This window comes from Bos indicus, chromosome 24, assembly GCF_029378745.1.
Source record: "Bos indicus isolate NIAB-ARS_2022 breed Sahiwal x Tharparkar chromosome 24, NIAB-ARS_B.indTharparkar_mat_pri_1.0, whole genome shotgun sequence".
NCBI classification, from domain to species: Eukaryota; Metazoa; Chordata; class Mammalia; order Artiodactyla; family Bovidae; genus Bos; species Bos indicus.
Window position 1 is genome coordinate 39318567 of NC_091783.1, and position 27801 is coordinate 39346367.

General features: G+C 43.5%; 1 protein-coding gene across 30 annotated transcripts in view; it reads right to left on the minus strand.

Annotated features, from left to right (window-relative positions):
- The window catches only part of EPB41L3 (erythrocyte membrane protein band 4.1 like 3), a 180656-nt gene that overhangs the window by 85707 nt on the left and 67148 nt on the right, over positions 1-27801 (minus strand). For all 30 annotated transcript variants that reach the window (XM_070778894.1, XM_070778893.1, XM_070778892.1 and 27 more), the window contains 2 exons: positions 7236-7435; positions 3719-3916 (listed from right to left, as the gene is read on the minus strand). In XM_070778894.1, the coding sequence (XP_070634995.1) occupies positions 3719-3916; positions 7236-7435 (398 nt within the window). Of the gene's footprint in view, positions 1-3718; positions 3917-7235; positions 7436-27801 lie in introns of those variants that run through there.

Sequence of the window (27801 nt, forward strand, 5' to 3'; positions counted from 1 at the left end):
TACTGGGCAACTAACACAAACTTTTTCAAGAACTTCTAAAGGGACCATAAGGCATTTTAATCATGTAACCTAGAGAAGATGGAAAATTCAGACAGTGATTTTGTTTTTCCAACTAAACCCCAGTGAGTAGAATACATGAAACAGAAGCATGATATGGAAAGTTAATTGGATCACAAGCAAGACAGGGTATTTGGAAAATTTTTAACAGTCCCTTTCTAACAGTTAGAAGGTGATGAAAGCATATTTAGGACAGAGGGCAAAATATTCCTTTATCCTCCCTGGTCCCTTGGAAGCATCTCTGAATGGTAGCAAGAAGTGCATGTTGGAGTAAACACTCTGGATTTTGGAAGGATCTGAGTGGTACTCAGTCATGGAGTCCATCAACCTGCAGGCCTCTGGGCATGGCCAAAGCTGCGGGGATGTCTGAGCTGCAGGCTTCTAAGGTTTTACTGCTACACTTAAGTCCCTTCTGTATTTGCCCAAATCTGATGCAAAGCTCTCTCCAGAGAGGCTAGAGTTCTTTCACCTACGGGCATCGTCCCCTGGATTCCAGCCCCACATGGGATTACCTGGGGCTCACAAGCACTTGGTCTTGCTCAGGACTAAACCAGCAACACAGTGGGACCTTGTGAAAAACAAAGTCTGCTTCAAGGTCTACCTTCTGCCACTTTTGAGGTAAAGCTTGGGACTCCTCCACCCGTTGGGTTTCTTATGGAGAACAAACCAAACTACATCTGAAAATGACTTAAAATATGGATGAAATATGGATTCAAAGTTCAAACATGTCTATTTTATTTTCCTAAAACCAAATCAGACTAGATGAAAATGGTGTCAAATAAGAGGAAGCATTTCTAACTGAATGGTCATCAGAAAGTACACTGTAAGCTAACCAGACCTGGAAACAATGAGAGTGAAATTAAAATAAAATAAACATGATAAGCACCACTTCCTCTATTGTTGTGACTGGTACTTCTGTTTATTTTCTCTTTTAAAATTCAAGGTCAAGAACTAAATAGCAATGATGACGGTGACAAACTGGCCATAGGAAGTAGCTGGCATTCTCTAAAGATCCAATAAAAATGACAGGAAGGGAAGGGCAGTATTGGTGATTTTGTTGGCAAATGTGACAATCCTGGGGCCTGCAAACATTGCCCAAACATGCATATCAAATTGCTGATCATCGGATTTTTTTCTTATATTTTATGTGTAATTAGTTCTTTTTATATTTTAGATAGTCATGATGAAGAGTTTGAAAAAAATGACTGAGGAAATACATCTCTCAAATGGAAAACACCCACTGTTACAATGATCTACGGCTACTGCTGGAGGGAAATTTGAAAAATCCAGCACAATTGGAAAGGGCTTCCCATCAAAACAGTGGGGGCAGGAACTGTACACTTCATGAAGTCACTGTTTTCAGAGAGCAAAGGCTTCTTGTATCTTGATTTTCAGGGTCGCTGGGTTTCCTCTGCTGCAGCACTACTGGGCAAGGGGAAAAGCTACCTTGTACCATCAAAAGAAGAGAGAATCAGGTACAGGTAAGGTGTGTGTGTGTGTGTGTTGGCAGGGGGTCCTTTGCTGGCAACTATAAATTCTCATGACACAGTCGTGGCAAACTGAGCCTTGTTGATTTTGACGGTGAAACATTAAAGGCATTAAATAAGCCAGAGAGGAAAAACAGCTAGGCACATAGATTTCATTAAAATAAAATGCCTTGTTTGAGGTCTATTCAATGCAAAAATAAAGGGAGGGGGGAGATATTCCTCTTACTGTCTCCTCCATTCTATTCTTAATTCACTTGCTCGAGTTGGGGACAGGGGTCGGGAGTGGTAATCCTGCTTCTCCAGAGTTTTGTGCTTCTTCTCTCCATGAGTCTTAGAACAGGAAAAAGCACTGGAAGCCATCAGAGCTACTGGTTTCCACAGATGCACCTACGCTTTCTGCTGGAATTCTCCCTGTGTGAAAACACTATCCACTTTCTTCCAGACTGTTCTTTAGAAAACTCTGGTAGTCTTGACTAGAGAATTGCCAGGGAACCCTATTTACTCCATTATATAAATATAATTCAGTAGAAAGACTCACCCTCAAGTTAAGGAAGAAAGCTTCTCTTGACTTAAATTTTTCCAGAAGGTGGATCCACATTGGAAAAATGCAACGTTGCTAAAGGTTACAAAAGGGCTTTAAGCTTCATAGTAAAGCCCAGGTAAAATTATATTATTGGATCTTCTCGTTTCCAGAATAAACATCTGAATCAATAATTGAATACTTTGGGCTAAGAAATTAGGCAAAATCAGAAGCAGCAGACAAACTGCAACAAATGGATCTGTGTGTGGCAAACCTCAGAACATATATTTTACTCCCCACCCATTTTTCCTATTCAACCAGTCGGTGACAAACAAGCCCATTTCACTAAACAACCCACTAATAATTGTCAGGTTACAGGATGACAAAAATTCTCTAAATTAACATGATAAATGAAATCACTTTTGATTTAAGAGTTTATTTTAAAAATTGTTTTCTATGTCCCTGTAACCTGTAGTGATTTGGTAATGCAACCCCATCCCCACCCTAAATGATATCAATGTGAAATGAATTTGAACCTTCTGTTCCAAGAAAAGCACTGGTGCGTGAGCACATTGTGTAGACTACAAGGAACGAGGCAGGGGTTACAGGCAGAGAACACAGGGCATCAGGTGGGCTTGGTGCTGGCTGTGTCATGAGAAAAGAGAAACTGAAGTGAACAACCACACACAGAGGTCCAGATTCTCAGCACCCCTGGCAGAAGAGGGGGCCAGTGGAGTCATGCGGTGGGCGGGGTTTAAGCAGAGGGATGTGAGAAGGACCAAGGGCAGGCAGCTGGAGGCAGAGGAACAGCTCTTTAAATGAAAATATTAAATCTAAAACGGGAATCTCCCCCAGCTCGGCGCAAGGAGAAGATGCTGTGGATGGCGGGCGGTGGACCTGGCAGACTTCTAGCTCCCGCCTGAGTTCGCGCCCAGCCTGTGTTCTCGCGATACTCAGCGACCATCCGTGTCTCTACGGCTCTCAACAGCCCACGTTGCTCTCAGCTGTCAACTTGGTCTGGCCACACATCTCTGATAAAAGTCATTCATCTGCCCTTTCTCTCAAAGGAATTTTTTTTTTTGTTTTCTTTACAGAGAGAGCACAGAGGAGCATATGCTTTTACATTCGAGCTGCAGATGTGAATTTTAAAACCCTTTTACACTTGAGCTGCAGATCCTACTCATTGTCCAAGCAGGAAAAGGACATTCACCATTCAAATTACCCTACCGCTCCTGTGTACAGAAATCTGTAAGTTTCCTCCAATTAACAACCCTGCCATAAGTAATGCAAATAGAAAAAGTAAAATTCATTTCAATGACAGCTCACAGCCAGGATATTAAAGAAAACCTGATTTTTTAAGGCCTCCAAAATGTTTTTCCTACCATGGAAAGTATTAGATATTTTGCCTTCTTTTTTTTTTTTTTAAAGAAGATCACATTTTTCTCTTAATTGTAACATTTTGGGGACTTTACAAGTATTTTCAGTAATTTGATCCCCTGTGAGAGAGACTGGAAATAATTTTGTATTTAGAAACTGGGTCTGAGTAATTTTCCAGAGATCTGGAAAAACAAAGAGACATCTTGCATGCTTTAGACCAATATACCCCAGCTCTTCAATATCTGGGACAAAAAAAATATTTTAAATATACACTTACCTCTACATCACAGGTATATTCTGATCCATCCAGAAGTATCACTTTGCACTGCATGCTTTTAGGCTTTTTGACGATCTTCAATGGAGATCGAGATAGTTTGCTGCTAGATGATTTCTGAGAAAGTTTATCGTCTTCTAACTGCTGATATTCGAGCTGTTTGGCAGGTCCGGCAGCAAACTCCTGGTCCTTGTCAGTGACCTGTGGAGAGCAAACAATGGACAGTTTTCATTGCAAGACAGGAAATAAATATTGCATTGCTCAGGCAACCAAAGGACACTGTAGAAACGGGATTTTCTATTTCCTACAGGATGAGGGATGTCTGAATTAGGATATAAGGAATGGATACACATACACAAAAATAATACTAACAGGTACACCTAAATAATTTCTGCCACCTGAATGTACCCATAGGGACTTCTTTCAGTTTGACTCAAGTATTTATACGAGAAGTGCTGAGCTCTCAGTGAATGCCATCAAGTTTCGCCCAAGCAAAGAAGGGTACAAATGTCTTTTAAAGATTTTTTTTTTATATGGACCATTTTTAAAGTCTTTATTGAATTTGCTACAATACTGCTTCAATTTTATGTTTTGGTTCTTTGGCTCTGAGGCATGTGGGATCTTAGCACCCTACCCAGGGTCAAACCTGCAACCCCTTCCTTGGAAGGTGAAGTCTTAACCACTGGACTGCCAGGGAAGTTCGGGCTCCTGACTTTTTAAAAAGGCATTGGCTCTCACAGACATAGTGAGCAGATGTATAGTTATCAGAAGAGAAAGGGTGAGGGGACAGATTAGGAGTTTGGAATTAACAGATACACGCTTCCCAGGTGGCACTAGTGGTAAAGAACCTGCCTGCCAATGCAGGAGACATAAGAGACGCGGGTTCAATCGCTGGGTCAGGAAGATATCCTGGAGGCAGGGCATGGCAACCCACTCCAGTATTCTTGCCTGGAGAATCCCCATGGACAGAGAAGCCTGGAGGCCTACAGCCCATAGGGTCATAAAGAGTCAGACACAACTGGAGCAACTTAACATACACTACTATATATATATTAAACTAGATAAGCAACAAGGGCCATACAGCACAGGAACCTATCTTCAATACCCTGTAATAACCTATAATGGAAAAGAATCTGAAAAAAAAAAAATGTGTGTATAACTGTATCACACTGCCGTTCACCTGAAACTAATACAAATTGTAAACCAACTATACTTCAATTAGAAAAAACAAAGGCATTGGATAGTATAAGCCTTAAAAGTAAACAAATCATCTAAGATTGAATCTAATGTATTCTGCTTCTTTCATTCACTGGGTCGAGCTGTTTGGCAGGTCCTTTACTCCATGACCCATACTGCTCCATAAACATACCAGGTATCTTATAAACTGTAAAGCCTACAGAGTTTTAAGGATTAATCTTCTCAGTAATTTTACAACTGTTAAAATACGTGATTTAGCTCTAACTCAATTCAACGAAGCTAGCAGTACGGAAATTAATTAAAAATAATCCTTTAAGTCTGCTTCCCACCCCCCCCCTTTCATTGTAATGAGCCAGTATAAAAAAATATCAAATCTGTTCAAAGGCTTTAATCTGCTTTCAAAGCCTAACAGTCCAGTCCAAGCTAGACTCAGAACTTTAAGAGGGAGTGATCCTACAGAACAGTAACATTCTCCCTTGAGTCAGTCCCCTTGGAATCTCCCTGTGCCCTGCTCTCCAATGACTTTTTCTACCCCTCTTCTATCTATTAGATCACCACCAATGTATATCAACCCATGGGCCCAACCAACTCTTCTACTGGTCTGCAAATACACTCTGAAAAGTCCAAAGAAAGATATGTTCTTAGAAAATTCTCTTTTCTGACCTCTCCATTTTGTAAAGAAGGAAGCTGACGTCCAGAGGACTTGAAAAGAGTTCTGGAAACACTGAGATAACCACAGAAGAAAAGTGGTTTAGAGTCACACTTCTCTTTAGTTTCCAACGTCTGAGTATAGAAAGTCAATCCTTTTATTAACCATGTATGTCTAATTATATTTGGGTATAGAAACTCTTCTCCCACTTTCATGTTTATTTCATTTCAGAGTGAAGAGGATAGAAAAATCCAGCCTAGTAATTTAAAATTGCTGAAGATCTGAAAACAAACAAAACCCTACAGCCACCATGTCTACACAAAAAGAAAAGGGAAGGGAAACCGTGATGACAACACTTGCTCCTTAGATTCTACTTGACAAAAAGTTAAAGGATAACCCACAGCTCCCTTCACAAAATGTCGATCAGACAGAGCATGAAAATAAATGTTATTCTTTTCCTTTTGACCCCCTACCGCACCACATGCAAGATCTTAGTTCCCTGACCAAGAATTGAACCCATGGCCCCTGCATTTCAAAGTGCAGAGTCAGCCACTGGACCGCTAGGGAAGTTCCAACATGACTCTTTATAGAGTTTAAAAGCAGAACTTAAGTACTATGAGAAAAGAAATAAAATAATCAGGCTGTCAACATACAGTTTAATGTTATAATTATATGTTGTGTTTTTAAAAAGACATGGGGACTTCATGTCTCTTCTTTTGATGTTCTCTAGAATTTCTAGCTTGACACAGACACTTTCAACCTGTAAAAGGTCAACCATACGTAGAGATTCCCAGATTCCCTTAACCCATGAGTCAGTAACCTAAAACATACCAATCCCAGGTTTGAAGTTTGAAGACAAAAAAATTTAAATATGGATTCATTCAAGGCCCAGGTATAAATCATGCTTTATATTTTGTAGGAAAATTTTTAAAAGGAATAATCACATTTCCATGACAACTTAAACACATTTAGGTAACCAAGTTGAATATGTCCATGGCAGAGAGAAAGAGAGCAGCTTGAACACCTACTAGGAACAGCTGGTAACCTTAAGGTCAGAGTAGCCCCCAGGGAAACATTAGAATAGTTCTGAACCAGTGTGTACATACTTAGTCGCTGAGTCATGTCTGACTCTTTGCGACCCCATGGACTACAGCTCAACAGGCTCCTCTGTCCATGGGGATTCATTCTCCAGGCAAGAATACTAGAGTGGGTTGCCATGTCCTTCTCCAGGGGATCTTCTGAACCCAGGGACCAAACCCAGGTCTTCTGCATTGCAGGTGAATTCTTTACTGTCTGAGTCACCAGAGGCTTAAATAAACAACTGGGAGCATAATTAGAGCTGCCAGTGCAGTGTCTAGCCTCCCTGTAAACTCAGATAAAACCGTGGACCCGCAGTCCAGATTTCAGTGTGAACTGAAGTGCTTTCATCAAAGAAAGGCGTTACTAAGCAAGGCTGTGGAATGTCATTCACTGAAAGTCTTAAAACAGCTTAAGTGTCCATCTGCCAGGGGAACAGAAGAGGACAAGCAGATGATCCTCCCCCGTCCCCTGGACCCCCCACGTTCCTGCTAGTGCTAGGAGACCCAGGCCAGAGCAAAGCCTGGAAAAGCTCAGCAGACATTCATTCATGGTTCTGAGTTGGAATGCCAGAGGTACGGGGCGATGCAGGCTCACCTCCTTCCTCACCGGCGTGCTGTGTGCTGCCGCCTCCTCGAACTGCTCCGGCGCCTGGGGCTGCTCCTCGGCGGCCGGCTCTGGGCCCGGCTGCGCCCCCGGCTGCGCCCCCTCGCGCCCCGCCGCCTCCTGGGGCTCGGCCTCCTGCTCCGGCTTGGATTCCGAGTCTGATCCTGATTCGGTGGTCATGGTCGATTGTTCTGCAGGCAGAGAGAGGGACAGTCCTATCACTCGGGGAACCAGCACCCAGAATAGGGAGAAACGCTAAGAACCCAACACAGACCCAGCAAGCAGCCTTGTCAAGTTCACCACTGGCAAAGGTGCCCGTCGACGGCGCAAAATGAACGTTTAACTAGCAGTCAAGTTGATTCGGGGCCATCACGGGTTCTCCTCCTATTAGATTTTCGCCACAGATGACAGGGAAATGACACTACCATCCTAATAATTACCTAACTTAGATACGTTTAATTTCAGAAACATGTATCAGCTGAAGATACATTTTAGTCTCTGGGAAGGATGATCTAATAATGGAAGCAGGTACAATTTCTCACTCTTCTCCTCCTCCCCAGGGACCCTGCTCTGCCCCTCCACAGCCCTGAATCCATGCATTCTTCCTGGAATACACGTCTTTCCTCTGTGATGTCCCATAACTGTTACGCCCTTCTGAATGCGCAACCACAGTATAACAGCGGCTCCTTAAGTACTGCCGGGCCTGTCCCACACTGGACCACGCCAGCCCTGGCCATGGCCGCAGGGAAGCCAGACAGCATCCCCTCTCCTGCTCATCACAAGTTCACTCTCAAAGGTTTCTTCTCAGCTCCCCCTCATTTCCCTTGAGTGTTGAAGAAGTCTGTCTCATATTCCATCTGAAACTCACACAACAGATCTTGACACAGAATAATCTGCTCTTACATCCTAAAAAAGACGCTCTAAGATATAACCGCCATGTTCTTATAATTTACTTTTCAAGACACTAGTATTTTGTGCCTCAGTTTCCACATCTGCCAAATGGGAGAACTGAACATGATCACATCTAAATAAGCTATTCCCTGCTGTTACCTTTTTCCTACTACTAATAGACATGCTGCCCTAGTTAAAGCTGTTTTTTGCTCTAAGCAAGAGAGCTTCTATACCACGGGTCACCATGTCATTTTAAGCAATTTCTGATCTCAGGTGTATGGTAAATATTTCAAAAATGAATATCTCAGATCATCATATAATTTCCCTTCCTAATCCTAATTAAGAAGAGGTGGCAAGAATACACAGAAGAACTATACAAGAAAGATCTTCACGACCAAGATAATCATGATAGTGTGATCACTCACCTAGAGCCAGACATCCTGGAATGTGAAGTCAAGTGGGCCTTAGAAAGCATCACTATGAACAAAGCTAGTGGAGGTGATGGAATTCCAGTTGAGCTATTTCAAATCCTGAAAGATGATGCTGTCAAAGTGCTGCACTCAATATGCCAGCAAATTTGGAAAACTCAGCAGTGGCCACAGGACTGGAAAAGGTCAGTTTTCATTCGAATCCCAAGGAAAGGCAATGCCAAAGAATGCTCAAACTACTGTACAATTGCACTCATTTCACACACTAGTCAAGTAATGCTCAAAATTCTCCAAGCCAGGCTTCAGCAATACTTGAACCGTGAACTTCCAGATGTTCAAGCTGGTTTTAGAAAAGGCAGAGGAACCAGAGATCAAATTGCTAACATCCGCTGGATCATGGAAAAAGCAAGAGAGTTCCAGAAAAACATCTATTTCACTTTATTGACTATGCCAAAGGCTTTGACTGTGTGGATCACAATAAACTGGAAAATTCTGAAAGAGATGGGAATACCAGACCACCTGACCTGCCTCTTGAGAAACCTATATGCAGGTCAGGAAGCAACAGTTAGAACTGGACATGGAACAACTGACTGGTTCCAAATAGGAAAAGGAGTACATCAAGGCTGTATATTGTCACTCCATTTATTTAACTTATATGCAGAGTACATCATGAGAAACGCTGGGCTGGAAGAAGCATAAACGGCCATCAAGATTACTGGGAGAAATATCAATAACCTCAGATATGCAGATTACACCACCCTTATGGCAGAAAGTGAAGAGGAACTAGAAAGCCTCTTAATGAAAGTGAAAGAGAGTGAAAAAGTGGGCTTAAAGCTCAACATTCAGAAAACGAAGATCATGGCATCTGGTCCCATCACTTCATGGCAAATAGATGGGGAAACAGTGGAAACAGTGTCAGACTTTATTTTTGGGGGTTCCAAAATCACTGCAGATGGTGACTGCAGCCATGAAATTAAAAGATGCTTACTCCTTGGAAGGAAAGTTATGACCAACCTAGACAGCATATTCAAAAGCAGAGACATTACTTTGCCAACAAAGGTCCATCTAGTCAAGGCTATGGTTTTTCCAGTGGTCATGTACGGATGTGAGAGTTGGACTGTGAAGAAAGCTGAGCACCAAAGAATTGGTGCTTTTGAACTGTGGTGTTGGAGAAGACTTTTGAGAGTCCCTTGGACTTCGAGGAGATCCAACCAGTCCATTCTAAAGATCAGTCCTGGGTGTTCTTTGGAAGGACTGATGCTAAAGCTGAAACTCCAATACTTTGGCCACCTCATGTGAAGAGTTGACTCATTGGAAAAGACTCTGATGCTGGAAGGGATTGAGGGCAGGAGGAGAAGGGGACGACAGAGGATGAGATGGCTGGATGGCATCACTGACTCGATGGACGTAAATCTGAGTGAACTCTGGGTGTTGGTGATGGACAGGGAGGCTTGGTGTGCTGCAGTTCATGGAGTTGCAAAGAGTCGGACATGACTGAGCGACTGAACTGAACTGAATCCTAATTTTATGGTAAAAATATATCAAGCAAAGAATTAGTATCACACTTTAAGCAAATAATACACCTGTTAGTATGGTGTAGAATTTGTATGCCCAATAAAACTCCATAGTAAAACCACCATTTAATTCCCATTCTCACAATACACATTGGAAGATGCTTAACACTTTGAAGAGGGAAACATTATAAATACTAATCTATCTTATAAACTGAATGTGGTGCTTTCTATTTTAGGTAACTTTTTACCATCACCAGCTATTCTGCCTGTTGAATAAAAGACGTGTCAACCTGGCGTGTGCTCAGTTACCATGTAAATGTAAACATCAATCCAAGTTCAGGGCCACCCAGGGATCTACATAAAACCAGTACAATTTTTTCCTCCTTATATTTTAGATTTTCAAGCAAATCTTGAAGGTAAATATGATATTCTCATTTTTAAGCTTATAATACAAAGTGTAAAGTCTACAGAAAAAACAGTGGAGGGGGAGGGAGAGGTGGTGATTGTGTAATTCAGAGACTATAGCTGAATTCTTCCTTTTAGAAGGGGAGGAGTCATTCTAATAATCAATTCAACTTGCCCACCCAACCTTCAGGGAGTACCAGATATGAGTCAAGCCCTACTCTTGGTTTAGAAGCAGAGATAAATATGTTGTAACCCCCTGCCACCTCTTTGACTATCTTCTCCGGATTTCCTTACTATTTTTTAAACGTAAGTATTTTTTTCCACACAGGTAACTGTGGTATATACAGCTCATATGACTGCACTCTAGACCTGAAAGCGTGTTAGTCGCTCAGTTGAGTGTGATTCTTTGCAACCCCAGGGACTGTAGTCCGCCAGGCTCCTCTGTCCATGGGATTGTCCAGGTAAAAATACTGGAGTGAATTGCCATTCCCTTCTCCAGGGGATCTTCCTGACTCTGGGATCTCCTGCATTGCAGGCAGATTCTTCACTATCTGGGCTGAAATCTTCTCAATACGTGTTAAGATAAAAATCTTTCTAAACATAAAATTAGCCTGGGATTCACTCTACATGAAACAGAAAGGTAAAACTCGTAAAGAAATATCCCAATTTTGACTGCTACTATTCTAGCCATGAAATCGCTCAGCACCTGGTTTTTGTCTTTAATTCCATGTCTTGTCTCTAAGGCAAAAAGCCAGCTCCACAAAGGCCGAATAAAAATGCAAAATGGACAGAGCCCAGGAACCACCTATCAGCTATTTAAATAGTGAAATAACCTAGCATTATTCTCTGCCTAGGAATAACTAATACCTGACCTGGCATATATCACATTTATCATAGAACCGCACTTCAAATAAAATCCTACGCCCTTGTCAAAATTTCCTCAGCATATCATTTCCCCTAACACTAAATATATAATACAAGAAATACAAATCATTGCTGTTTTTTTATTAGTCTTAATAAAATAAAATTTCCTTGCTGTGGGAGGGATTGGGGGCAGGAGGAGAAGGGGATGACAGAGGATGAGATAGCTGGATGGCATGACCGACTCAATGGACATGAGTTTGAGTGAACTCTGGGAGTTGGTGATGGACAGGGAGGCCTGGCGTGCTGCAGTTCATGGGGTCACAAAGGGTCGGACACGACTGAGCGACTGAACTGAACTGAACTGAAAGTAAGAAACTTTAAAAATGTAAGGTTTTAAAATTCTGGAATCTCACTAGAATCAATATTTAATTCTAACATCTGAAAGGGCATAAGGTCAAATTGTACCTATGAGCAAACTGTATCAATGGCCTCAACCTGTAAATTCAATTTCAAAACTTTGAAAATAGTCTTCCTTCCCTATTCACATGCCAATATAAGTGAGCAATAAACTGATTTTTTCAATAACAAACAACTAAAATCAAAGCTTCTTAATATGGTCCTTCTTACTTTATGTCATTAGTTTAATAATTCTATAATGTACATCTCCAATCTTAAACCCAAGTGCCGAAACATTCTTTAGTATTAGATTTGCATGATTTTTACAGTGCTTTGGTTTTTCTTTTTCTTATACTCAATTCTTTGCTTTCCTGGATGACCCCCGCCATTTAAAATTGCACATTATCCTTGCCAACTCACTAAAGATGACTATTTTCCAATGCTCCCTTCTCTTCTGATAGATTAATTTTGTATGACCTAAAATCAGCAATCATTCAGTGACTGGAAGGAACAGCATCACCTGTGATCACAAACAGAAAGTGACACAAAACGCTTATGCTCAGCTTTGGCTAAACTGGGCCTTTTCTCTATATTAAATTTACCTTGTTAACTGTGTTCTGCTTCAGCTTAAAAAAGTTTGGAATCCTACAAACTCTAAATCCTCAAAACTGGTATAAGGACTTTTGCTACATGCACTGGGATGATGGCAAGAGAAGCCTTCTTTATCTTTTCAAGAAACATAAACTGTATTCCATGATGCCTCTTTTCAAGGCTGTATTTACTCCATGACTACCAAAAGAAATGGTAATTAGCTTTCAAAGAGGCATGGCGCAGGTGTGAATGAAATCCTTCCCAATTCCTGATTCATTTCTCCTTTAAAAAATGGTCCCTGGCATTCATTTGAGGCTTCGTTCCTTTTCAGCTCTAATTTTTTACTCTACAGAAGAAAAAAGTCAGTTTATCCTCATTTTTTTCCACTTATAGAAGTAGCATCTCTAACTTCTCCATCTCCTGACTGCCACAGTAGCTTCTGCATTCAAATTTACCTACATCTCTTGCAGATAAGAAAATTCAGTGACATTTTATTAAAAGACACAAACCTAGGATTTTTCCTGCAAGAGAATGTTTCATATAAATCTCTGTCCTTACATATACAACAGGATTCCTGTGGAGTAACAAAACATTTCATAAAGAAACCCCTTCACACCATTTACCTGCCTGGGGGATTGTAAGACTAATGATTTTTAAGAAAACAAGCCTTTTCTCCCTTTGATCTTTCAAATATAAATGTACAGAAGAGAGGCTAGTAGATCTTGATATACTCAGCTTAAGTATTTGTGACTCCTGAATACTATTCACTGATCCATTAAAACTACCAACTTCAAGCAAGTGAAAAACAGTGATATCCCATGACTCTTCTGCTGCTGCTAAGTCACTTCAGTCATGTCCGACTCTGTGTGACCCCAGAGACGGCAGCCCACCAGGCTCCCCCGTCCCTGGGATTCTCCAGGCAAGAACACTGGAGTGGGTTGCTACTTCTCCAATGCATGAAAGTGAAAAGGGAAAGGGAAGTCGCTCAGTCATGTCCGAACCTCAGTCATGTGCGACCCCATGGACTGCAGCCTTCCAGGCTCCTCTGTCCGTGGGATTTTCCAGGCAAGAGTACTGGAGTGGGGTGCCATTGCCATGACTCCTCTAGTGGAGTCTATTTGCATTAAAAAAAAAACCCAGTATCCACTAAACACACCCCCACACACCTAACAACTGCTCCTGACCTTGCATCCTACCCCTCTGCAACCCCATCCTCACCCTTCCAGGATGGCCCTACCTCTCTACTCTTCTTTACAGTCATGTTCTGGAAAGAATAATAAAAAAAAATGCTCAAGCAGTAAAGCATCCGCCTGCAATGTAGGAGACACAAGAGACTGGGGTTCGATCCCTGGGTTGGGAAGATGCCCTGCAGGAGGAAATGGCAACCCATTCCAGTATTCTTGGAAATCTCATGGACAGAGGAGCCTGGTAGGCTATGGTCCATGGGGTCACAAAGAGTCAGACACGAGTGAAGTGACTAGTCATGTATATATACATACACTCACACACACACACACACGTGTGGGTGATTCACTTTGCTGCATAGCAGGAACTAACACAACACTGTAAAGCAATTATATTCCATAAAATTTTTTTTTAATTTAAACAGAAGGAAAACTAAAAGAACTTCACCCCCATGCTGTCACCACATCCCCACCCCCAGCACCCTTCAGGGTGGTCCCCATTATTCTACTAAATCCTACTGAGGTCACCGATGACCTCCCTACAAGCCAGTAAATCCACATGAGTCCCTTCCCATCTCTGAATTCTCTGTGTTTTTGACACACTCGAGATCTTCCTCCTCCCTTCTGCCTCATTTCCATCCTCCTCTTCACATTCATCATCTCATCCTGTTTCTAAGCTCTGCAGGTCTTTGGAATTGAGCTCCTCCACTTGGTTCCCAGCACAAGAGCACATCCGAAATACAGGTTCCTTACTCTGTGACTTCTCTGAGCTTCAGACCCACAGACACAACTCCACTGCCCGTCCTGTTTCCCTGGCTATTTCAGGGGCACCTAAGACTGAACGTTTCTTCATCCAAACCATTGGCCCCACCCCCTCCCAGCCCCCCATCTGGTCTACTTCCATCTTCCCCATGTCAGTAGGTGTCCGTCTGTCCAGCTGCTCACGGTGGGGATTGGGACCTCTCTTTCCTCACTCCCAATTCCATCCCCTTCACACTTGTCAATGTCACCTCTTGAGCTGTAATTAAAGAAATAGACCTGAGAAACTTCTAGGCACAAGTGACCAGTCAGGCAAAAGCAGAAGGGCGTGAGAACTTGTGTACATGTCCTGGTGTGAGGGCACGTGGTTAGTGGTGGCTGGACCACGAGAGCTACGTGGCCGGTGAGGCGAGCTCATGAGACCAGCCAGGCAGAGATCAGGCCCTGTGAGGCCAGCCGGTCCTCGCTAAGGGGTCCTCATCCCATCACACAGAGGCCGTTCTGGCAGCCACGGGGATGACCAACATCAGCTCAAAATTAGACCAAGTCGACAGGCCAAGAAGGCCTTGATGGGGCAGCAGTGGACGAGACACTCCTCAAAGCACAAAACAGTGAAATTCAAAAAATTCAAAAAAATCATTATAAAATATAGAAGACAGTGGAGGAAAGAGGAGCCAGGTGTGCTGCAGAATATGGGGTTGCAAAAAATTGGACATGACTTACCCAGTGAACAACAATGCTGTAAAGTATCTCTGAAACCTTGACAGTAATGAATGGCAACGATGCCTGGGACCAGTGGCAAGGACAATTCTGTTTTTTTTTTCAAAGACGTTCTTGGGCCATACTAATTTCAAGTCTTATAAGCCAATAGACCAAAGCCTGTGAAGGTGTCAGACTTTAAGTTTGTAGAAGAAACAGAAAGAGTTTTTATGGCAACAACACAATAATTCAAAACCACTTTCACAACAACCATGGTAAACCTGGAAAGGATGATCAAGTCCCATCAGTATGGAGACAGATTTCATAACAGTACTGGGAATCCACGACTCAGAATTTTTAAAACAAAACAAGACCAACACCCCCAAACAAGGCCACAGCCCCCTGCTTCAAGGAACGATCAGTCTGACAGGCTACGTTGAGAAGCCAAGTAACACGGTGCCCAGGGTGCAAGAAATCTGCTTCGAGCTGAGAGTTGTCCACCAGCCCGCGGGGCAGGCTCATGGGAAGTCACCTTGGGTAAAAAAGATAATTGCTAACCTTCAACCTCAAGTTAAAGGACTAGATTTAGAAGCAATCAAAGATCACAGGCTACTTCAGGAAAACAAAAGGGGAATGGGGATAAATAAGAGCAAGGATGAGGCAGGACGCTGAGGGCCGGGCAGCCACGCAGCAACTACCCTCAACTCTACCACAGGTTCTGGGACCCCAAAGAACCTGGCTTCTCCCTCTGTTCTAAGAGGCTGAAATTCTAGGATTCCTGAAACCTGAGACACTGTTGTATGAACAGCATGATGGTGGCGGTGGCTTTAGTCACTCAGTCGTGTCTGACTCTCTGTGACCCCATGGACTGTAGGCTGCCAGGCTCCTCTGTCCATGGGATTTCCCAGGCAAGAATACTGGAGTGGGTTGCCATTTCCATCTCCAGGGGAACTTCCCGACTCAGGGATCGAACCCACATCTCCTGCACTGGCAGGAGGATTCTTTACTGCTGAGCCACCAGGGAAGCCCATTAACAATGAGGTCTAAGGAAATTTTGTCCTTTAAGTGAGGACCGAGACTAACTGATCTCCAAGAACAGGAAGCTCCTAGAGCAGCAACTGCTCACACTCTGGTGGGAAAACCAGCCTCCTGGCCACTGTACAAGTGCAAGGCTTCATCAGCTATCTGAGTCTCTTCAAGTTTGATTTAATTCACCAAAGCAAGACATTACCCAGATAATCCTAAGAAACTGAAACAATCTCTTAGTTTACTGAATACACTTGAAAACCCTAAATAATTTTTTCAGCAACTTTTTAGCTTTTCAAGTTCAAAGATGCTTACCTCTATGTGTGAGCAGATAAACAAATACAGTTTAGAAAACAGAATTTAAAATGTATGGCCAACAAGGATGTACTGTATGGCACAGGGAACTCTGCTCAATGTTATGTGGCAGCCTGGATGGGAGGGGAGTTTGGGGGAGAATGGAAACATGTATATGGACGGCGGGGATGGCAGAGTCTCTATGCTGTCCACATGAAACTATCACAGCATTGTTAATCGGTTATACCCCAACACAAAATAAAAAGTTAAAAAAAAGAAAATAGAGTGATTATGGAAGTGTCCATTTTATGAACATGTGTCCACATTTTGAAATCCAACTGATGGGAAATGCCAGGGTATAAAACTCCAATGTATCTTTGAAATACCAGGATATTTTGTAGTTTCCATAGTCCTCTAAATACATTTCTATAAAACCAGGGGAACAGCTGGCTCCCCCTCTAGAGGAAAGGGGACTTGCACTGGTAAAGGATTTTAACAGAATTCAGTGACACCACTAATGGGAGGAGAGGCCAAGTTCCCGAGACCATTAAGCTGCTGGCAAGTTAGGTCTATAAAGCGAGTGGCAGAACAACAATCTCAGTTCTGCTTTAGTACACCTGCATTACGACCACTGGGTTAAAAGCAAGGACGGCCCCAAACTTGGATTCCTGAACTCCAGACAGTGGGGAAAGGGGCCTGAAGGGTCCGAGAGATTGCATTGGTATTTCCAAGGATACTGTACATTCAGAAATGACACGGCTGCATATAGTGGCCGAGTCTCTCTGTTTCTGCCTGGGCATTTATCAGCTAAGGTTAGAAATACTGGCTACATCATTGCTTCGTTCATGAATCCATCCCTTCCACAAACATGTGCTGAATGTGAGGCCCGGGGACACATGAGAAGAAGATAAACAAGTCTCTGCTCTAGGGGAGCCTGCCTTCTAATTGAAGGAGACAGAGAAATGAAAGACGTCAGCCCCAGGGAGACGGTATTAGATGAGTGAATCTCAAGTTGGGTGGGGCTTCCCAGAGGGCGCTAGTGGTGGAGAGCCTGCCTGCAGTGCAAGAGACTTGGGTTCAGTCCCTGGGTTGGGAAGCTCCCCTGGAGGAGGGCGTGGCAACCCACTCCAGTATTCTTGCCTGGAGAATCCCATGAACAGAGGAGCCTCGTGGGCTGCAGTCCATGGGGCCACCCACAGAGTCAGAGCACACACCAAGTGGGTGGGTGGCTGCTGACGCTGGGTGGTTAGGCAGGGCTTCTCCAAGGAGGGGACATTTCCAATATCAGGCACAAGGGCTGGGACCATGCCTTCTAGAAGCCTAGTGCCCAGGCCCTAAGGATGAAATGAGCCTGTGCTCCACAACAGAGAAGCCACTGCAATGAGAAGCCCATGGTTAAGGAAAAAAAGCTGTTGTCGGGAGCTGGGACTCAGAAGGTGCAGGGGGAGGGCCACCATGAAGTAGGTGAGGTAAGTGGGGTTTGGGGCCTTGCTAAGCCAGCATATGAAGCTGGGTTTTATTTTAAAGGCAGTGGAGAATTTTAAGGGGAGCAGTCAGAGGGTCTTATTGATGCTTTTTAAGAGACGACTCAGGGCCTTCCCTGATGGTCCAGTGGTTAAGAATCTGCCTGACAATGCACGGGACAGGGTTTGATCCCTGATCTGGGAGGATTCCACATGCTGGGGATCAACTAAGCCCCTGAGCCACAACTAAAAAAGCCTAAGCACTCTAGAGCATGTGCTCCACAAGAGAAGCCCATGTACCGCAACTAGAGTGTTGCCTGCGTTTGCTGCAACTAGAGAAAGCCCGTGCACAGCAATGAAGATCCAGTGCTGCCAAAAATAAAGAAAGAAATGGTTTTGGTTTTTGTTTTTGTTTTTTAAAGAGAGAAAGACCATGCTGGGTTTGGAGTGAGGGAGCCAGGATGGGAGCAGGGGGAGCAGTGAGCGGGTTACTGTAGTCCAGGTGAGGGAAGATGCTGGGAGGAGACGAAGGAAGGGCAGGGGTGCCTTCTAGGGTATTGGAAGCTATGATCCGAGCCTTGTGCAGGCAGGGGAGATGGGCTAGCTGGGAGATACAACCGCTTAGCATTGTTAGGTCTCATAAACACAGGGACCCTGGGGGTGAGAAGACCGCACACTATGCACTCATTAGGCAGGGAGCCCAGCCACAGGCAAAGATGAGGCTGCAGTCCTTCTGGGCGCTGCCGCATCTCTAATGCAGATCTTCAGGGAACCCAACGTCATTATCCATCATTTCTAAACACATTCAGGTGAGAGGCAACGCCTGGCTGCATGTGTAATGAATGTCTTCTTCTGGTCTAAGTGACAGCTCCAGTCTTCCCAGAAAAGCAGATTAACACGGAAAAGCTTTGGCCCTGGGTGTAGAGCATGGCTTCCTAGACTTCATTTGGGTACCGAGCTCATAGCTAAAGGGCATCTGGACCTATATGCTCATTTCACACATAACGTGGCTAAGAATTTCAGTCTCCATGAGATTTTAATGTGATTATCACTGAGACGCTGTCATCCTCAGCAAAGAGGTGCTAGTAAGTTTGTAGAACACTTCTGCTCCTATCAAAGGGTTTAACTTAAATGACGAAGCTGTCTACCCATGAACCTTCTCTTGCCCAGGTTGGATCTAGAAGCACATTACCAAGCACAGGGCAGCACTTTTCACATCATGTTTACATTTTTTCACTTGGACAAGCATTTGAATGAATTAGTCAATGCACAGCAGAAATATTTTAAGGAGCTTTCCTGTGATAAGAAAGTGCCAAGCACTTATTTTTAGGAGTTAGAATACTTCAATTCTGTTTCGTACGAGCTCTGTTTACAGCCATGCATTTGGGTTCCCTATCACTGAAATAGAGTTCAGGACTGACCACGACTTCATTTCCCTCAGCCAGAGATGCTCCCACAGAACCCTTGGGGTTATAGGCAAAAAATTAAATCAAAATGGAAATTTCAGCCACCAATGAAATACATCAGAAAGGGCAAAAAGACAGCCCTTATGTCAATATGAATCCTGGAAAGTCTAAGAGAGCAAGCTAAATTTAGCAACATTCTCTTCATTTACTGTTAAGCATAAATCACTCTAAGGAAGAAACTGGCATTATATTCTCTGTGTGTGGATCGTCATTCAAACAGCATTATTTGCTTCTTAACTCACATCTTCGCCAATATTAGAAAATACTGCCTTATGGCTTCCTCAAAGGAAGATTCAATTTGCAAAATGCATAGGAGCTTCCTGAGTTTGGAGTAATTTCTTATCGCCTTTCTGTGCTTTCCCTAATATTATTTTGTAATTAACAGGGTGTGGTGCTTGAGAAAGTAAAGGAACTTGTTCACAGGGAACCCAAGGTGTGCAGGACAGATAGGGGCCGGGAAGTCATCCTTGCCCAAGGTCATATAACAACCACCACTGGCCAACAATTAAATCTGAGTTTTGGAGGACTGCCCTGGTAGTTCAGAGGTTGAGAACCCACCCTGCAACGCAGGGCATGCGGGTTTGATCAGTGGTTGGGGGACTAAGATCCCACATGCTGTGCAGCAACTGAGCCCACACAACAAAGATCCCTCGTGCAGCAGCTAAGACCTGATGCACCCAAATACACAAATGAGTTTTTTTTTTTTTTAATCTGAGTTTCTGCTTCGGATAAGACCTCTTCTACATGAGTTCTGCACTTCAGTGATAGCAGTTAAACCTACCCTTAGCCTTCTGTCCCTATTTCAGAACTGGACAGCTTTCCAAAGTCATTGTTTTATGTGATCATCTACAATTCCACAATGCTACTTTATTCCTTTACTCAATGTAAATCAAACATTAATAAATTTAAACTTCTATAACATTACATTTTGGTTTATAGACTATTTTCCCTACTACTTACTTGTCTTTATGCACTTATCTTTACTACTTAATTTATCTTTATATATGTGTATATATGTGTGTGTGTGTGTATATATATATATATAGAACATCACAATTTTAGTTTCTAATCGACTGCAAGCTCTTAGAATTCTATACCAGGTTGCCGACTTATTTCTGGAAAACAAAACGATCATTGTTGCTTTTAGAGAAAATATGAATGGTACTGACCCTGCTTCTAGATTCTCAACAATTTGTGACTTTCCACCGATAGTGGCTTTAGCCTCAAATATCCATCTGAGCCTAGACTTTAACCAGCTCCAACTTTGAAAGTGTTGTTCGTGGAGGGCCTCAAATGGACAAGACACCAACAACATGCTGTCCGACTCCACTGTTTGAAACTTTTCAGAATTCCACGGCTACAATCCAAATAGGAAAGAAAAGGAGATGGCGTGTTTCTTCTGGCCAATTCTGCCTCGATGAAGAACTTATTAGCAAAAAGATATCTTTGGCACCTTAAATAGGGAGCATATTTCTCTACTACCCAGCATCTGACTCTGCATCTGTGAGAAATGAGGTGTGAACCAGAGAGAGTGAATAAATTAAAACAGAGTCAGACTCTCTGCCGTTAACCACCACTCAGGAGAGCTGCCCGGCTCTTTCTGAAATGGGTCTCTCTCCCTTAGAACCATGCGTTTTCAAAACAGGGAAAAGGTCATGGCTAAAACTCCCAACCTCTGCACTCAGTGAGGGACAACGTCCCCTCTGGTATCTGGGGGAACCTGGCCGAGAAGCCAGGGTTCGGGCTTCTCTTTAGAGTCGTCAGCACTTTAGGGATTGAGGCAGGAGATCGATGGGCCCAGGCTGAAAATAGAGTCTGTCCTCTGTGCACAGATACTCTAAGCTGAAGAGGAGAAGCAGCTGAACCCCAGCCAGATACAAGACCACACATTTCTCACTCTCAAGGAAGTCAAGGTCAGGGAGACCTTCCTTACACACATGAACAGAAAGGCGCTGTGGAGGTCAAAAAGGAATGATGCCCACCTACCCAAAGCCCTCTTCACTGGAATCCATCTTGACTAAAGAGGCGCATGCACATGTGGAAGGACCTGGAGATAAACCGAACATTGACTCAGAACTGGGCAAAGCAAGATGACTGGCCAAAGGAAACCCGGAAGAAATGTCCCATCTAAGTGATTCACTTATCTTCCCATATAAGTGAGGAGAAGGGGGCGACAGAGGATGAGATGGTTAGATAGCATCACTGACTCAATGCACTGGAATTTGAGCAAACTCCAGGAGATAGTGAAGGACCGGGGAGCCTGGCTTGCTGCAGTCCATGGGATGCCACAGAGTCGGACACAAGTTAGCAACTGAACAACGAGTGATTCAAACTACCGCTATCATGGCCGGGCAGCATCTTTGTAGTTGGTCCACCTTCTCCCCAGACTGCTGACTTGTCTGCTTAAAGCACTTTTCCTTTCTACTGACACTTGCTTCTCAAATGATTGGTTTTGAATGGCGAGCAGCTGAACCTGAGTTTAACAACACTGTAATAAGTGATCTTTAATATTACTATTATGACTCACTGAAGGCTCAGATAATGGTTAGCACTTTTTAATAATAAAGTGTCAAGTTTTGTATAATATTTTTAAGACATAATGCCATTGCACACTTAACAGGCTACAGTGTAGTATAAGTGTAACTCTTATGGGCACTGGGAAACCAAAAAACTTGTGTGACATGCTTTACTGTGTGTCTGGAACCCACCCTGCAACAACACCTACGTGTCAACAAATGACTGAACCTCTAAGTCCCGTGTCTACCAATAATGTCTTGGGAACTCAGATCCAATCGAGTCTGACTCCTAAAAGCCGGGGCTGTTTTTGTGGTTTATTGCCATGAACAGAAACGAATACAAGTTGAAAGCTCTCAGCTCTTCCCCGAGTAGAACATGCTAAATTCAACCAGCTTCCCTTTTTAATCCTGACATTGTCTTGACACTTAGGTATTCCAAAGCCAAATTAATAGAATTTGGTTTTCACCACAGTTCCATATCATAGAGTTTCTGCCCCCGCCCCGACCCCTGCCCCATTAATCAACTAAGTGTTCAGAACTCTTGTAAGAGAGGAAATGGGAGCTCCTCTGGTACTCTGGATCCTTCTACATTTGGGAGTTTTGACAGGTTGTTGAGTCTTTGCAAACTTCAATTCAAATGTGAGGCCAAGTACTGAATTATTCTGTTTCTTACCATAATGCATTAGTTTTTATCTCTATGCTAGCAATGGAAGGAGACTACAAAGAATGTTCTTAAAGGATCTCCCTGGCACACAAATGAGCTGCTTAGAGACAGTGTCTGGTCCAGTTTTCTGAAGGCGCTGATGAGAGGATTCTTTACTCCAGGGCTGTTCCCTTGGTGCCTGTAGCACTGAAGAGGTTCTCCATTTGCACCTCGAATCCTTTGTAATTAAAGCTTTCAGAGACTGGCTCAGCCACCATCCGTCCTGCCCCCCTCCCTCAGGTGACTCAGCAGATAAAAACACAGCCCAGTGCAGCTGCCTTCTAATGGCAGATTATGATCTACTGTTGTTCAATCGCTTAGTCGTGTCCAACTATTTGCGACCCTATGGACTGCAGTATGCCAGCCTTCCTTGTCCTTCACCATCTCCGGAGTTTGCTCCAACTCATGTCCATTGAGTCGGGGATGCCATCCAACCATCTCATCCTTTGTCACCCCCTTCTTCTCTTGCCCTCAATCTTTCTCAGCATCAGGGTCTTTCCCAACGAGTCAGCTCTTTGCATCAGGTGGCTTCAGTACTGGAGCTTCAGCTTTAGCATCAGTCCTTCCAATAAATATTCAGGGTTGATTTCCTTTAGGATTGACTGGTTTGATCTGCTTGCTATCCAAGGGACTCTCAGTAAGTCTTCTCCAGCACTCCAGATTCCAATTAGGGGGGGTTGAATTTCCCACCCAATGTACTAAAACAAGACTGAATGGCTACAGGTGTGCTGTTTTATTTATATGCTTTTTCTCTAACGGGGAACTAAGCCAATAAACAGCTCTTTCAATTTTTAAATCCACACATTTCCAGTTCAATGGGGATTAACTTAAAACCCTACAGACAAAAATAAATTTGAAGAAAAACAGAAAGGTTGAATCGAAGTTCATCTTTAAAAATTTTCCTACATTCTTTACAGTCTAGGTTTCCAGAAAAGGTTTAATCACAGGCAAACCTGCTTCACTTCAAATGTTGATAATTTTAATTACTGCACTTTTCACAATGTAATTAGTTTTAAATCCTTTCACTTGTCTGTTGAAAGCAAACTAAATCTAACTGGCGGCTTTATACATAAAGAAGCTATAATAAGAAGGGTTTTCTCAAAGCAGACTCTGCCAGGGTCAGGCTGTGAAAAATACTGTTGTTGGTGGTTAGTCCCTAAGTCGTGTTTAACTCTTTGTGACCCCTTGGACAGTAGCCCTCCAGGCTCCTCTGTCCAAGGGATTTCCCAGGCCAGAATATACTGGAGTGGGTAGCCTTTCCCTTCTCCAGGGGATATTCCCAACTCAGGTCTCCCACATTACAGTGGGATTCTTTACCAGCTGAGCCACTGATGCTTCTGATGTAGGGCAGGAAAAATGAAAGGCCAGAGGAAGATAGATTAAACTGTTCTCTGACAGCAGGGAAGCAATGCTTTCTGCTGGAAGGAATCGGAGAGCAACAGAAACCAGACAGCTGGAGAGGGTAGTGCTAATGACTAACCCTGGAGAGGCTGTGGATGGAGCCTGCGGTTTTCAACATTTAGGCTCACCAAGCGAAGATGTGTGTAAGAGAGAAACCAAAATGTTGACAGATCATTTCTAGATGGTCGACTCTTTCTCAGATTTTGTACAAAAGTATTATTTATATAACCAGAAGAAAACAAATCAACAAAATATTGCTGCTTCTCTTTCAAAAAGATTTTTTCCATATGAATTATTTTTAAAGCTTTTATTGAATTTGTTACAATATTGCTTCTGTTTTATGCTTTGGTTTCTGGCCCTCAGGCATGTGAGGTCTTAGATCCCCTACCAGGGATCGAACCCACAACCCCTCCCCATTGGAAAGTGAAGTGTTAACCACTGGACCGCCAGGGAGTTCCCAAAACATTGTTTCTTAAAGGTATGTAGGGTTTTTTTGGCTGCACGGGGTCTTTGTTGCGGCGCACACTCTCTAGTTGTGGTGCATAGGTTCAGTTGCTCTGTGGCACGTGGGCTTTTCGTTCCCCGACCAGGGATGGGAGCTGTGTCACCTGCATTGCAAAAGGGATTCATAACCACTGGACCACAGGAAAGTCCCTTAAAAATATGTTTATCGCATCTTTAAAATAATCTGTTCTCTAGGTGACTATCCTAATATCTTAAATTGGCTTTTTTTTTTAAAAAAGGACTCATCCTAAAATAATTGAACACTTCAGAAATAGGCCTATTTATCTGCCACTAATATAACCCAGTGCCACCATTCAGTAGATAGAGCAAACCAGTGAAGGCTTAAGGTGTGCACAGGACGATACGCAGACCACGTGTATATGTATCAGAATCATCTGGGGCTCTGGTAAATTTCCATAGTCCTCAGAATTAACCACTGGTGCAGAGAATCTTCCTCACAAGATGCTTGGGTTCAAGGCCCACTAATTCAACCAGAATCCCTGGTGGCCGGTCTTAAGCCTCCTTAATTTTTAAAAGCCACTCTGGGATTCTAAAATGCAGACTGGGATGAAAATAGTGAGCTAGCATTTCTGCAGTTTTAATAAGCACCCAGGTCATCCCCACACTGAAGTTTATTAATCAGTGGCCCAATCAGAAAATTCACAGCCCTAAAGTTATTGATGGAAAAGTGAAAATGAAAGTTGCTCAGTCATGTCCGACTCTTTGTGACCCCATGGACAATACAGTCCATGAAATTCTCCAGGCCAGAATACTGGAGTGGGTACCTTTTCCCTTCTCTAGGGGATCTTCCCAACCCAGGGATCGAACCTAGGTCTCCCACATTGCAGGCAGATTCTTTACCAGCTGAGCCACAAGAATACTGGAATGGGTAGCCTCTCCCTTCTCCAGTGGATCTTCCTGACCCAGGAATCAAATGGGGGTCTCCTGCATTGCAGGTGGATTCTTTACCAACTGAGCTATCAGGGAAGCCCCTAAAGTTATTAAGCAACTGTATCTGGAGGCAGAAATGACAAATAGATCACAACAAGTCATTGGCCCTGGTCAAGGCCATCAATTTCGGCTTCTCTTGCTTGTGTAAGCTGAAGCACCCTTACTGTGTTTCACGTCTCCCATATGTACATGTCGTTTTGCTTTCGCTGGTTTATGCAAAATGTACATGCAGACTGTATGCTTTCCAACGTTAAGATCTTCACTTCAGTAATAGAGCAAGATTCATTCCAAGGTCTGTTCCACAACAGTTACATTCTTCTGCCTCAGTCATGCTCAGTCTTCTTTCTAACAGACTATTAAGTAATAACTGATAGAAAGAATATTATCTGTGTGTATTAGTGATGATGATGACTGAAATAAGGTTGAGAACACCTGACTTCTTTAACGTTGAGGAAATCTTCCTCCTCTTTCCAAGGAAGCACCTCCCTTAAATTGAAATGAGGTCCCCATGAAGAGAGGACAGTGGACAGACACGAGAGGGGTGGACAGAAAAGGGAGGAAGAAAAACCCTGCTAATTACAATTCAGAGATCTCCTTCAGATTTTGCCTTCATGAAATCTTACCACCTACTAGCCCTGAGGCTGTGCTTTCAATTCAATTTCACAAAAATTGCTGAGTCCTCACCCTAAGTCAGGGTCTTGGTTGCCTAACAGAAGAGGTCACAGATATATCAACGTTTTATTTCTTAAGAAGAGCCCTCATGACTAAAACCCTCTTATCTACCCAATCCTGAATGTAAAGAAAACCAGACCTGGGCTAAGATTTAGTTCAGTCTCCTTTTAATTTTGAGTGCTTGGGTAGCGTCACCTCTCGCATCTCAGGTTCTTCATCTTTAAACGAGTGAACATCTATCTTACGAGGTCACCATAAGGACTAGAGACGTATATACAACACCTGGCACATAGCAGATCCTCAATACACTATAGCAATCGTGATTGTTGTTTTTCTTATTAATTTCTCAGAACGTTCTTCGGAAATTACCCAATGTGGACTATTCCTCAATAGAACAGGAGGTGAGATAAAAATCTAGATTTTAAAGAAGCTTCAGGAACTTTCTTGGTGGTCAATGGCAACCCACTCCAGTACTCTTGCCTGGAAACTCCCACGACAGAGAAGCCTGCTAGGCTGCAGTCCATGGGGTCGCTGAGTCGGATATGACTGAGCGACTTCTCTTTCACTTTTCACTTTCATGCACTGGAGAAGGAAATGGCAAACCACTCCAGTGTTCTTGCCTGGAAAATCCCAGGGATGGGGAAGCCTGGTGGGCTGCCGTCTATGGGGTCACATAGAGTCGGACACGACTGAAGCAACTTAGCAGTAGCAGCTTCCACTACAGTGGGCACAGGTTTGATCCCTGGTTGGGGAACTAAGACTCCACAGGCTGTACAGCCATAAATAAATAAATAAATAAAAATATTAAAAGAAGCTTTAGTTCCCACAGTGGGAAAAAGACATAGCTGGGTCCTTGGCCAGAAAAAGCACAGTCACTGTTATCTCTAGCGGTGACACCTTGGAAATGTCACAGAAGCACAGATGTTTACTGTCAGGTATTCCTTCTTTACGGCCCCTCTGGACCAGAGCTGGGACACAGCAAGAGGGCCTCCAGATCTGAGACACTCCTCCTCCTCAAGTCCACCTCTGAAGATGGTCCCCAAATGCCTGGAGTCTGCAGGGCAGTCTGGACGCTGGAGCTGAAGGAGACCAGGCCACCGCACAACCCAAGAGTGTGGCTGGAGTTAAAAGCACAGCTGACCCTTGAACAATGCAGGGGACAGGGGCCCTGCCCCATCACACATAACCACAGTCAGCCCTCCGTACACTGGGTTCCTCCTGTGCATCCATGGTCCCGCATCCCTGGATTCAACCAACCTTGGCTGAAACAGAAGTTGCTGTGTTAGTCACTCAGTCATGTCCAACTCTTTGCAACCCCATGGACTGTAGCCCATCAGGCTCCTCTGTCCGTGGGATTGCCCAGGCAAGAATACTGGAGTGTGTTGCCATTCCCTTCTCCAGGGGATCCTCCCAACCCAGGGATCGAATCCAGGTCTCCTGCATTGCAGGTGGATTCTTTACAATCTGAGCCACCAAAGCCCGAAATAGTATGTACCACTGAAAAAAATCTGCCTGTAAGTGGACCTGAGTACTTCCAACCCATGCTATTCAAGGGCAGAGTGTCTTGTACACTAACCAGGACCCCTACTTCATGCAGAAGACACCTGCTCCATGTCTATCTAAAGAGGAGCACTCCTTTCTGTGTAAAATCCAGATGTCAAAAATGTGCTATCCAAAAAAGTGCTGTGAAGAATGAGCCACCCCTCCCACATCCACACCTGTCTCCCTTAGGAGGCTCTGCTGAAGGGAGATCCGTCCAGGGCAAAACTTGTAAAGAACCATGGAGCAACCAAAGCTCACCCAGAACATCAGCATGAGGTCCAAGAGACA